We start from the raw sequence: 13,620 nt of genomic DNA on the forward strand, positions 1-13,620 counted from the left end.
GTTACTGCCATTTCAGCACAAACAGTCGTCCGCATTTTGGGTAATATGCTTTTGTACGTTTTTCTTTGCTGTGGTGACTCATTGTTGTGTTGGTGCATGGCAGTAATCCAGGTAGCAAATTTTATCAAAAATGTTTCCATGAGCAAGAAAGTTGGGTTCACAATTTGAACAGAAAACCCCGAAGCTTAACGTTGTTTTCCTAAAATGCAATCAAAGCAACAGCACCATCAGTTGTCCGGAAAAGTATTTCTTAAGAAACGTTTGAAGAAGTGCACCTACCAATACATTTAGATAAGACAAGAAATGTAAATTTTAAAGGAGTAGAAAGCTGCACATACATGCAATGCAGTCTTAATACAAATTCATCTCATAGACCCTTTTAATGTCAATAATCCAACAAACAACCAGACTTATTTTTTCCCTTTTTTAAAATATTGTCATTACTGATGCACACCTTAGTGCAGTGATACCGCCCTCATTCCTACAACTGTACTCTACAGATATTGTGAAGAGCGCCCTCTCAATGGCAACAAACCTTACAATAAGACAGCAATAGATATAAAAATACTAAAACGAACATGTCTTGTAACTGGACTCCGATTATTATAAATGTACGTAAGTTAGTGCAGAGACCGTTAACACGACGACAGGTATTTGACTATAAAGGACTATTCTATTCTGTGACAGGAGGTTCACGCTTTTAGAAAAAAGTTTTATTATATACTTTTAAAGTGCATTCTCTTTTGAAAGAAAGTGTAAGTTATTTTGTATTTCATTGTTTTTCTCTAATGTTCATTTCATATTAGTAACTGATATTTTTAAAGAAAATTGAATTCCCTTAATTCCCTTTTTTCCAGTATGTAAAATGTAGCGGTCCAATAACAACATGCATGCGGCACTTGCATGCTTGCCGCGGGATTTATGTATTTCGTCAATCACAACATGAATCATGTCGACGATGAGTTGATATTTTTGTAAGTAAAAACAAATCAAATTTCATACCTAGACATCACTTGACACCCCGTGCACAAACCCTTTGAGACTGGTCTGAACGATTCCAATTGTTTAATTCAACTTCAAGGCTCTGGCTCAGGACACGCTGGAGGATTGTTTGGATTGAAAAAGGGAAAGTAGGGGCCTAATTAACGTCTGAGATTCCCTATGCTATAGTACAGATTACAGGATTGACCTACCGAACATTTGATAATAATTTTTTTTTTCTGCAGACATAATTAGTCCAAGATGGTGACCCCATTTGTGGAAGGCTGGGACTTTGTGCAGACACTGGGGGAGGGGGCATACGGAGAGTAAGTCAGGAACTGTTCGCGTCTCACAGACAGTCATAAACTATTTTTTTTTTCATTTGTATTTTGTATTTAAATCTTTCAAGAAAGGAAAGTTTTGCAGTGTCTCTGCATGGAAAGTATGTCTTCAATATCTCACCATGGTGCTTTACATACCATGCCTGTAAATTGTGAATGCATAAGGACATTTATCTTCAAGTAAACTTGAATCCTTGATCCTGATTGGTCGATCCATGGCAACAAGTCGTGCTACATATAACCAGTTTTTCTGCACTCACGCTCGTGGAACACGGAATAATGTAGTGCGTCTGTGTTCTACATGTAACCATGTACTAGCACGGCCACGGTCCATACCGCACTCCACGTGTTGCGCTATTCCAAGATGCGCGCGCCATTCTGTACAAACACAAACGTGTATAGGATAAGGCCCTGAAGTTTGTGTACAGCGTGCGTTTCATCTTTATTGTTGCGTCAAGTTTGCTTGAAGATAAATTTGTTATCAGGCTCAGGCTCATGGAACACGGAATATAGTGCATCTGTGTTCCACATACCACTCGGCATTCGGCCTCGTGGTTTGTGGGACACAGACGCAGGAAAGATTTCCATATACGAAGTTCACTCAACACCCTGTGTACAAACCCTATGAGATTGGACTGAAAAATGTTAAGTGTTTTCTAAGAAAATGCTTGTATTTTCTCACTGCTCAAATTGACTTTGATGACATGAAATTGCTATCTGGGGGCTTGTTAGTCAATACAGAGGAAAATTAGTGAACTTCGTATATGGAAATCTTTCCCAGACGCACTATATTATTCCGTATTCCACTCACGCTCGCAGGATAACTTATAGTATGTCAATTTGTGAATGTGAAGACATATGCAAGAATCTAGACATACGATCAGTGCAGGGCTCGATTTACCCGGGTGCACGCATGCACCAGTGCATTTTATTTTTGCTTGTGCACGTAGCTATTTTACTGAGCATGCACGACATGCATGTAACTTTTTTAGCCACCAAAATACTCATTTCATGCATATATTTACCAGTGAGTGAGAATACGAATAAAGTTTGTTGAATCGAGACCAGATAGTGTACAAACGTGTTTACTGTTATTTCTTTTATAAATCCATAAATTATTCCTCGCACCATGCTCGCACAGTCGCAGCAGATTCAGAGTACGAGGTAAAATTTAGCAAAATTGTATGTTTGCGTTTAATGGATAATGCTGATTGTGTTGTGTCTCCCCAGGGTGAAGCTTGCGGTCAATCGTAGCACACAGGAGGCTGTAGCTGTCAAGATACTCAGTCTGGACAAAGCCAAAGGGGCCATAGAGAATGTCCGCAAAGAGGTACATGTAAATCCCATAGCCAGAAGTCTTGTAGTTGATGAGTGCATCACAAGTCCTTCCCTAGTCTCCCAGGTCAATCACAAGTCATTCAGTCACAGCTAAATCACCGTGGTAAGCGCATTCGGTTGTAATTTATTCACTCGCGCTTGCATTTACTCACGGTTGCTTGTCACCAGAATGTTAAAGTGACTTGTGATCTACATGTTGCTGGACGTATGATGGACTTGTGACTGACTTGTGATTAACTGTACAACAACAGTGCTATCCAGACTGTTTTTTGTGTTCAGTTAAAATTAGTTTGCACTTTAACCTGTCTAGGATGTTATACTTTTTTCGATATCTTGTTGGCCCGCTGGTATTCACACTGAGGGCGCATTCGTGTTGTACAGGTAGCCCAGTGTGATCAGCCGAGCGTAGCCATCAATAATGAGCGCACTTACACTGAACAAAAGCATGTGTACTGTGCTCAATTTTTTTTTTTATTCAACCCAGAACAGTAAGTGGTGTCACTGAATAGATTTTACTTTTCATGACTAAGGAAAGTTCACCCAACTTTCCCTTATAGAAAATACACCATTCAATGCAAATCTTGTATCAAGTGCAATTGCATGATGAATGAAATGTGTACGTTCGGGAATGCTGCTCTAGCTGTCTTCCAGCACATAGCCTTTCCTCAAGCCGTGGCTATAGCTATCAGCCGGCGAGGAGGGATTACGAATTGAAAGTGGCGGGTGTATTGGGTCTTAAACCTGTCTCGGTATCTCCCACGGCAGACATGGAGTCTGAGTCTGGGCAGAGCAAAGTAAGCTGATTGACTAGTGACATGGGGTCAATCTTATTTAAATATAACTGTGTGAACGAATAGGGCACTAGATGCATTGTGAGGTGTTAGTGTGCTGGAGTAGGCCAGTCAGACTGTATAGAAGTATGCATCATCAAGGCTCGCAACCAATACGATTGTAAAAACTTCAAAGGTGTTTTCCTGTTCTCATATACATTCTTGAAATAAATTCTGGACTCCAGACTCTGTCTGTATTCGCTGGTGTTTGGAAAAGGGATGGCACTATCCCATTCAGTGACACCTCTTCGCTGGTGACCTTTTGATCTTTGCCCTCTGCCCTCTGCAGGTCTGCGTCCACAGGATGATGAACGACGATCACATTGTTCGCTTCTACGGCCAACGCAAAGAAGGCAACATTCAGTATCTCTTCCTGGAGTACATGAGTGGGGGAGAGCTCTTTGATAGAATTGGTAAGGTTTTCTTTGAGTATATGAACGTGAATATTTACCATAAATCACCAACAGCCTGTTGCCTTGGATGAACCAAGCTGGTGTTACGCGTTTGGGTCCCAATTGTTGAGTAACTCACCCATAAAATTGAAAGAATTTTTGTTTTCTCTTGCAGAGCCTGATATTGGTATGCCAGGCAAGCAGGCCCATCGGTACTTTGTTCAACTGATGGCCGGCGTTGAGTATTTACACAAGAAGGGTGTGACCCATCGAGATCTGAAGCCAGAAAACTTACTTCTGGATGATAACGGTAAGATGAACATTTTTGAGATTTTTACAATTTGTTGTACTTTGAAATGTTGCTATGAGCTTTTCCCAAGTGTTAACACCTACTATTACAGGCACTTGTTCACTGGGGCTAGCTCCCACTGTCTCAGAATTGATGGCCCAACGCGTGACATCATCACTCTGTGTGTTCTTCTCATATGTGATATGACAAAATGGCAATGGAACTACGTATGGAAGCCAATAAGCCAGTTCGGTTTCTCGATGAAGCAGTCAAAGGTCATTCGGGATAAAATCGTTGACGTGATGACATGCGATGTTACGCAGACGCCCATTCTGCTTGTAATAAACACGCGAGCGTCGTGCGCCCGTCGCTGTGCGCATTCATGTGCCTTTGATGAGTGTTTGATTATCCCAAATGACCCGTGTCCCATATCATTGTGCGCATGCCAAACTGGCTTTATATTGACATGGGATCTGTACCTATGAATTGACCGTGTTTTCGCTGAAAATTTCTTTCGATTTAATAATGATATCAACCTCTCATTCTTAATTTAATAATGTACCAGATATGTCTGATTGCAGTTGGAAGCTCTTAAGAGTGAAGTTTCATGGCGTTTTTTCGCACATTTTTGTGACATAAATCATGACTCTGCTTCCTCTGCAGCTGTACGTACACGCATAAAATTGGCATAGTGCCAAACTTTTAATTTGAACACGACCTCGCGTATGCTTACATGTATCAGTCATCATCATACGGATACATGACACATTCTTTCCCGGATGCCGATATTGTCTAATGTTCTCGTCTTTGTAACTTGTTTCCAGATAACCTAAAAATCTCAGATTTTGGTCTAGCCACGGTCTTCCGCCACCAGGGCAAAGAGCGTCTGATGGCCAAGTGTTGCGGGACGCCTCCCTACGTCGCTCCAGAGGTCATGAAGAAGGAGGAGTTTCCTGCCGAGCCGGCTGACGTCTGGTCCTGTGGGATCATTCTTGTGGCCATGCTGGGCGGAGGTTTGTAGCTAAAATCACACGGTCCTTCTGCATCAAGAGCAAGTTAGATCAATGATAAAAGTCAACTAATAGTTGATTTGCAACGTAACTTAGCCCAAGGGCGGATCCAGGTTTGGATCAAGAGGGGTGTTTATCTCCCAGGAGGGGGGGGGGGGGGGGGGGGTGTTAGCGTTAGCAGGCATGCAAGTTTTTCTCGGATCCCCTGATTTCCTCGTTTTTTACTTCTCATGAATGCCATTACAAATTGGAAAACACTACAAAGTCTTGTGTGGTTTGGAATTCCCTTGTTTTTTGTTTCCTCTAATTTCCAAGTTGCATGCCTGAGTTATAAGGCATTTTGGCATGTTTTCAACATAATTGTCCTTTTGGGGGGTTTCTCAGTAAGGGGAGCAGAGATTAGACCCTTCAAATTCAGCTGATTTTAGGTGTTTTTTTTTCAATTGTATTAAACTACATATTTTAAAAATATATGTACACGTGTATTATAATTTTCATTTATTCCTCCAATTTCAGGAAAAAATATCAAGTGTCCACTAATATCCTTGTGTATAGTATAGCATTGAAGAGACACACGTGTTGCTGCCCATGTGAATTGTTTGTGTTCTATTTTGGTAACAGAACTGCCGTGGGATGAACCGACGTACGAATGTAAGGAATTCCGTGATTGGTTGGATAAGAAGATGCACCTGTCGCCATGGAAGAAGATCGATCCCTTGCCATTAGGTGTGTTTTGGGGCTGTTTTCCAAGTCTCATCTTTGTCTCAAACTCCATCTTCATCTTTGGAAAAATTTCCATAATGTTCCCCTTTGATACAAAAGGCAACGGATCAAAGCTTTTGCCTTCGCAAAAAATCGAACTACATTGAGGTGGAGATTGAGCTGAAAAAATACCTCCATTACTGTTGTTACTGTATGGGTTCCATGGACTAACTGTCGAAGGTTGCATGCCTCAACAAGACGAAAAAGGCTGGATTTTGGTCCTTCTGTTAAAATTAAAAATTGAAGAAACCAGTCTAGAAGTCAGAATGTTGCTTAGCTAGCTTCAGGCATGCAATTTTCCCTTGGATTAACTGATTTTCTCTCTTTCTGATTCCCTTGTAAAGAGACCGCAAAGAGACTTGTAATGCTTGGTATTTCCTCTTAGTTGTGTGACTTTTGTGTTGCATGCTCTGTTGTTTAAAGGCATGTAGCTTTTCATCGGATCAGGTGATTTTCTTGTTTGTCACTTGTGCCGTTAAAAATTGAGAAACACGGTATAAAGTCTTGTAAGCTTAGAATTTCCTCTTTTGTTGTTACTTCCCGGTGCACAAAATTGTTCTTTATCTTTGTATAGTGTGGAAATGTGCTTTGAAAAGCGCTTTGAGATTGTTGTTACGATAGAAAGCGCTATACAGGATGAAAAAAAATGTCGGGACTATTGTTGTAGTCAATTTCTGCATGTAGCACTTTCATAATCTAATATGTGAAAGCCCAATTCATACGCTTTCTTTTAGTACAAGAATCATTCAAATCACTCATGTAATTTTCAAGTTATGGAATTTTAAGCACAACCACCGTTTTAAAGTTCTGTCCACGGATCACAGAAAGGTGCAGGAAAACGAAAACAAATCACATAGGGATGTGCTTGAATTATTTTCATTTTGCTGAAAGAACGCTCAGTGGTTGTGTTCAAAATTCCGTAACTTGAAAAGTACATGAGCTATTTGAGTAATTCTTGTACTAAAAGAAAGCTTATGGACTTTCATATCCTAGATTTTGAAAGTGCTACATGCAGAACTTCACTAAAACAATAGTCCCGACATTTGGGTTTCGTGGATTTTTTTACTCACCCTGTATATGCATTACGAATGTATTATTTATTTCAGTGCCCTGTACTGACAGTCATTTCCTAGTATTTTAAGCACATCTCGTTCATCTCTTGTTTGTCTTTTTTTTTTCAGCATTACTTCGGAAAATCTTGACGGAGTCTCCTACCAAGCGTTGCACAATAGCCACACTGAGGAAAGACAGATGGTACAATGGCAAAAGTGAGTATCAATTTGTTTTTAAGATCAATGAACAAATTACTGAAACAGATGATAGATTGTGTCATTCAAAGCCAACAATTATCATTACGGAGGGAGGGGTTGGTTGTTAAATTTTGTTCTGGTTGTTGCGGCGCAGTCCTTGAAAATGTTTTTTTTTTTACAAAGAGAAAAGCTGCCTTAGCAGGCTGATTGCCATACAAAAATTGTTATAAGCAATCTAACATCTTCGTCTGGGTTAAATCATTGATGTAAAACCAGTCACTAACAAAGATATGGATGTCAATATTCTAGAGTTGTTAAGTTATTTCAAGTCAAATCACAAGTCAAATCACAAAGTCCCCCAGTCCCTAGTCGGCTCACAAGCTATTCGAATTAACTGCAACAAAGGCATTCTTTTGTTGCTGTTCATCTCCAGTTGCTAGAGATCTTGCTAGTGACTTGACTTGTAATTGACATTTAGTATGACTTGCGACAGACTTGTGATTCGATTCGTGGTCTGACACGTAAATAGCTAATTGGTAGACTTGTAACACGGCTGTTAACCCTAACTCCCTAGCGTCTTTTACCAGGAACTGAACCAAGTCCATCAAAATCCATCAATCACTGTGCTTCAAGTATAAAACTGTACATGACATAATGGAATCCACCACTGACGCAATATGGACTTGCTAAACATGGCTTTTATCACAATAGTAGTACAGGAAGCTAGCCAAAATCAATCAGATACCCCTAGCACTGCTTCAGGCCATTAGGCCAAAGTCCATCATACTCCATCAGTATTTAGTCATGCCAGGCCTTCTGGACCAAGCCCCCCAAAATCCACCAAAATGGGGGATGGATTTTAATGGAGTTGGGGTGGTTAGGGTTAAGGATTGTCTCTGTTTTGTGGTGTGATTTGTGACTGGCTTCTTTTAATAATCACATATAATGGACTTCACGGCAATTCTGCAATATTCTGGTTTTCTACTTTATTTAAAAACATTTTGGTGGTTTCTTCCCAGCTTGGCCTCACAGACCCCCATCCAGTTCACCAACAAGTTCCGGTTCATTCAAGCGTGTCTGCTCAGGCAATGACCTTTCACCCACGTCATCTATCAGAAGGTAAGAGTGCAGAGTCTTGTTAGTTGTTTTTGCCTTTTGCTGTCAAAATGTCGCAAGTGGTGCAACCTCGAAAAAATATTTGGCTATAATTTGTGTCTATGTACAGCTTAAGCACAAACTAGTGAAACAAAACAAAAAATACAATAATATAAAAAAGAGAAACGAAAATGTGATTTCAAGAAAACGTTCTGCGGGAATAAATATAATGCTTCTTAACTCATGATCGTGCTGGTATACACAGCAGCCCAATTTTATTCTTCATCTTAAACATTTCGGACAAAAGTTTGATACAGAACTGTAATTCAGTCCTTGGAAAGGCTGTTTCATATATCTCGTGAATGTGAATGCGAAGCGAATTTGACGTCACCAAACATTCACTTTGAAATTTGCTGGAGTTGAAATTTGTTAAGTTTTTGCAAATTTGCAGCACGGAAATATGCCGTGATGTCACAAATTTGCATTCACGTTCACGCTCACGCTGGGCACTTTCAATCACAAGTCTTCCAAATCTCAAGGCGATGACCATCTATTCATTTGAAATGCTCTTTGTCCTCATTCATCCCTTGTTAATTGTTACTTCATCTTTCTGGTAAAAAAGCAACTCAGAATTATTCCGCTTGCAGTTTTGAATAGAAAACCTTTGACCAATAGACCATTATCATGTTGCAGTCATTTGGATTTTTCCAATTCAAGTCAACGTAACCAAAGCGAGGCTGGAAGGAAGATTAGTCTGGTACCTTTGTGCACCAAAACATTATCATTCAGTACGTTATTGGATACAGGGAACATGACTGAAAATGGTGGCAGCATGATAAAGGTCTATAGTCAGAACTGTTTTCCAGTCCTTACAATCCGCCCCCTTTTCATGTCTTCCCCATTTGTCAAAACAAAACAGAGAGAACTCTGCCACGTTCTCCAGCTCCCAGCCCATACCACACGCCGTCCATGACATGCACACACCAGAAACCACCAAAGAATCCGTGGAGAAGTTAATCCTTGGCGTCAGCTTCTCACAGCCGGTCCACATTGACTCCTTGCTGCTGAGTAGTCAGATACAGTCAACGCCCGGTAGCTCACAGGTGAGTCAACAACTTTGCTGGATATCCCTCAAGAACGGGGTCGACAGTCCAGGTTCAGGTGGATTTTTAACCCTCTCCTTTCTAGGACATCTTTTGTCGATTAACCCTTACTCTCTGAGGGTAGTTTACTGCATGTCAGTTGGTTATGCAAATGCCCTCCAGCTGCAGTTTATTGGCAGATAGTTTGTCTTAACAGTGAAGGCTCCAATTGGCAGGAGTTGGAGGCCCTGGAGGGTGCCTGATACTGACCAGCTGGGGGCACTCACTTTGTTATCAGAGGACTCTCATTGTTCTCTGTGGCATGTATTGGAGTGCCTGTCCAGTTACCCTTGAAATGACATGGCAGATATTGGAGGGCCGTGCAAAAAACATATGCCATTTTCTTAAGGCACATAATGGCATGCGTTGGAGGGTCCAGTTGGGTAAGGGTTAAAAACCACCCCCCTGCTGCTAGCCATAGGTGACTTAAGTCGATTCATCCCAATGGATATCCCCCAGGAACGAACAGTCCAGGTTTAGGTGAATTTTTAGCCCTCTCCTTTCTAGGGCATCTTTTGTCGATAAGAAACCACCCCCCTGCTGCTAGCCATAGGTGACTTAAGTCGATCCATCCCAATGGATATCCCCCAGGAGCGAACAGTCCAGGTTAAGGTGGATTTTTAACCCTATCCTTACTGGACGACTTTTGTCGACAAGAAACCACCCCCTGCTGCTATCCATAGATGACTTAAGTTGACCAGGAAACCACACGCCAAACACCCTCAACACAGATGTAATTCACTGCTTTTCAACAAGCTAGCATGTTTTTGTGTTTTGCTGACCATACATCAACCTTACATAGGCTGCAAGAGTGTTTTCAGATTGTTCTATTATGTAGTTTCTTCAAGGTAATGTTACAAAAACTTGAGACAAATGCTTCAGAAGTATCCATGCACGATTTCAGGTATGGAGTGCCATTTTGTCTTGTGTTGAAATGGCTTTCAGTTTGATAAATGAGAACAGAGCAAAAAATAGACATAAAGAGTTAAGTTCAAGACCAAATTTTAATCACAACCTTTTGTATTCAAATAGTACCACTTCATTCAGGCTGACCATATCAAACTAATAGTCGCTAGGGATAAAGTTAAGATTCCAAGCTTTAAAATGGTATAACAATAATGGCGGTGCATGTACGTGTTTCTGTGCCAATGGTAGAGCCTCTCAAAAAAAAAATGCCAGTATTTTGGGACGCGCTCTATTTTGGTTTCCTCACAATAGTAAAAAGGTTCAAGACCAACACAAGCAGCAATATTTTTTTTTGTGTAGTTTCTATAATTACTTTGTTTTTGTTCTTTCCCATTGTCCCGACAGACACCTATGCAGAGACTAGTTAAGCGCATGACCAGGGTTTTCACCAAACTTAGCCCCGACGAAACCATCAAGAAACTCACCGCCGTACTAGAGAAGATGGGCTACAGCTGGAAAACGACAACAGCAAGACAGGTCAGATATATGTTAGCCTGTATAACTAAAATAATACTTATTGGACAATGCCTGCTGAGTGGGGAGTGTGGCCTAGTGGTTAGGGTTCGTGACTCATGATCAGATGGCGAGGGGTTCGAATCCAGCTGCTGGCCATATGTTGTGTCCTTGGGCAAGCCACCCCACATGCCTTTCTCCACCCAGGAGTATAAATAGGTACCGGCATTAGCTGGGGAGCAACCTGCGATGGACTAGCATCCCATCCAGGGGGAGTGGAAATATTGTCAGTCGTTGCATGCTACTGAAACCGGAGATAAATGCCGGCTTGATGGGCCACATTGGCTCGTGGCAGACTTTAAGTCTTTTTTTTTTCACTGCTTAAAGACAGATTCTGATTTCAAATTTGTAATCAATTCTATTCTATTCTATTCGGCTCTAAGCTCGAATCGCCCAGATTGACTTGTTGATTTTGTGTGACTGAGTGCTTTTTGTGTTTTTGATTGACACAGGTCACAATCACATCTCTGGATCGACGAAAGAACCCGCTGATCTTCAAAGCTCACCTGCACGAGATGGATGACAAAGTACTTGTAGACTTCAGACTATCAAAGGTAATACATTCACGGTTCCCGTCTTTAATATGTCACTGGAGTGCCTCTATTTCAACTTGGGCGCCGATTTTGTATTTTAAGTAGCCTATACAGGGTGAGACCCCCCCCCCTCCCCCCCCCCCAAAAAAAGCGGAATATGAAACCAAGAACTTTCGATTCAGGTCAGTAGTTTTTGATGCAGAGCTTTTTTGTGAACCACATATAAATGCCCATGATTTAGCATTTGGGAAACCTTTTGTTATGCATATCTGCGGGAAATAGGATTACGCGTTTATTAACAAACGTATTTTGCAACACAACCTGGAGAATTGTGTGGTATGGTTCATGTGCTGAACGTTGCTTTAATGTTTTACTTTCAATTAAAAGGAAACCTAGTCAGTTTCCCATCATGGTTGTTTTTGTTGGAAATTTTCCCAAAGTCTAATTCGAAACACTGAATCCTCTTTATTTCCAAAACCTTCTTTCACTTTTTAGGGTGATGGTATCGAGTTCAAGCGACACTTCCTCAAGATAAAAGGAAAACTGGCGCACATCACCACCAAAGTACCCCTGCTCTCCCCTTTTGTCTGAATGGCCTGACCCAGCTGGGTCAGAGGTCACAACACTCAGCATTTCCCGATTGAGGGTAGCAGTATTAATACCAACTCTTCCATTAATTATGCAGGTAGTTTTGTATCTCTATTTTTGTCAGGGTTTTATGCGATCATGAGTTCCTACGATCAGCTTGTTCCATAATCCACAGTGCCTGGAAAAAATCTGGCATTCTTTGGAACTTCAGGAATTGTGGTGTTTTACTCACGATCAGGTGGTGATTCATTATGAACGACGTCAACTTGTCAAATTTGGCAGGCTTGTTGTTTGAGAAACTTGAGTTATTTCAATTCAAACTTGGCCCAGTTACACTGCATCCGAATCGCAGGGGTGCCACTGCCAATTTACACGTGTGTCCAGGGATAGCCGATTTTTTTTGGACAATGCCTTTGGTTGCTTGACTGCCAATTTGTGTGTTTGCTAAGTTTGGCATGATGATAAATCTCCAGATACCTTTAAATCTGCATTTTTTGCTCATCGTTTTCCTGATTCAAGATGAATAAACCAACCATTTTATAAAATTGAATTGTCCATGATAGTCAACGCACAAGCTTTGACGAGTTAGGAGGAGAGAATTGACCAGAAAATGTTGATCAACTTACTTTCGTTTCAATAAATGAATCAAAAGCAACATTTATAATTATGATCCTGTATTTTAAGGTTTACACTTTACACAAAAGGGTGTTTTCCCCCATATTTTATCAAGGTATAATGTATTATATAAACTGATGCATTGAATGCACTGCATACCTTACAAAAGCGTCATAGAAAACAGCAGTTACAAGTGTTGAGCCGGATATATACTATTATTGAAGGTAAGTTGTCAAAAGTCCATCACAAGCCAATCAATGTCACTGTTGCCTATTTTATTTTTAAACATGAAATGTACGTTTTTGAGGTTTTGGTTCCACTTCTTTTGACTCACTCTGTAGATCTGACTTGTGAGGACTTACTGACGTCAACTCTACTGCTATTTCATGTTCCTTCGGTTGTGTAGCCTGTTCTCTAAATATCTAGAAGCCAAATAACGAGTTCCTTGCTAATTTTCAGCTTATCTGGAACCGGAAACAGTTAATTATATTCTCGTCTTCTTCACTGTGCCAAACAAAAATGATTGGATTTTCATGTGTACAATTTCTTTAATCTTTTGTTCCGATCATCACGTTTGCTAACGTTTTGCATTTCAAGATATATTTTTGTAATCTTAAAAGAAGATTTTTGAAGAAAAAAAAGAAAAAAAAATTGTTACAAAGTTTATTAAAGATCCACTGGAAAAAAATATTCCTCGAGTTTTTTGAAAAAAATCTTTGTCTAGCAATTCTGAATGAGTGGATTTCTCAGCTTAAAATGTAGGTCCTGTGAATATTACACAAATATTGACTGCTTCGAGTGGTGTAGTAAAACTAGCCTCCCGAGGTGATCCATGAAGCTTTCTATAGAATGCTCCATGGATGACCGAGGGAGGCTAGTTTTACTACTTGGATAAAGCAGTCAATATTTGTTGACATCTCTCCCACAGATTCTGCTTGATTTTAAGCGATAACTGATTAATTTAATCTGAATACA

General features: G+C 40.5%; 1 protein-coding gene across 4 annotated transcripts; it reads left to right on the forward strand.

Annotated features, from left to right (window-relative positions):
* Nucleotides 1-857: 857 nt before the first annotated feature.
* On the forward strand, nucleotides 858-13,277 carry LOC119735923 (serine/threonine-protein kinase Chk1-like). 4 transcript variants are annotated; one of them, XM_038209875.1, is made up of 13 exons: nucleotides 858-974; nucleotides 1,227-1,307; nucleotides 2,553-2,652; nucleotides 3,780-3,903; nucleotides 4,058-4,192; nucleotides 4,996-5,184; nucleotides 5,803-5,907; nucleotides 7,125-7,211; nucleotides 8,213-8,312; nucleotides 9,208-9,391; nucleotides 10,742-10,873; nucleotides 11,362-11,463; nucleotides 11,938-12,033. In XM_038209875.1, exons 2-13 carry the CDS (start codon nucleotides 1,243-1,245, stop codon nucleotides 12,031-12,033), a joined length of 1,419 nt encoding a protein of 472 aa, XP_038065803.1. In that variant the 5' UTR covers nucleotides 858-974; nucleotides 1,227-1,242. The 4 variants fall into 4 exon arrangements, with proteins under 4 accessions (XP_038065803.1, XP_038065802.1, XP_038065805.1 ...); XM_038209874.1 differs by lacking the exon at nucleotides 1,227-1,307 and having other exon boundaries at nucleotides 870-974; nucleotides 11,938-13,277; XM_038209877.1 differs by lacking the exons at nucleotides 858-974; nucleotides 1,227-1,307; nucleotides 2,553-2,652 and adding an exon at nucleotides 2,661-2,763 and having other exon boundaries at nucleotides 11,938-13,277.
* The last annotated feature ends 343 nt before the right edge of the window (nucleotides 13,278-13,620 follow it).

Source organism: Patiria miniata, unplaced genomic scaffold, assembly GCF_015706575.1.
Source record: "Patiria miniata isolate m_02_andy unplaced genomic scaffold, ASM1570657v1 HiC_scaffold_29, whole genome shotgun sequence".
NCBI classification, from domain to species: domain Eukaryota; kingdom Metazoa; phylum Echinodermata; class Asteroidea; order Valvatida; family Asterinidae; genus Patiria; species Patiria miniata.

Excerpts from the sequence above, each read along its gene's own strand:
- LOC119735923 (XM_038209874.1), top strand. The coding sequence starts at position 904 with ATGCTTGCCGCGGGATTTATGTATTTCGTCAATCACAACATGAATCAT. Across the intron at positions 3,904-4,057 it reads AGAGCTCTTTGATAGAATTG|AGCCTGATATTGGTATGCCA; the intron begins GTAAGGTTTTCT and ends TTTCTCTTGCAG. Across the intron at positions 8,313-9,207 it reads CCCACGTCATCTATCAGAAG|AGAGAACTCTGCCACGTTCT; the intron begins GTAAGAGTGCAG and ends AAAACAAAACAG.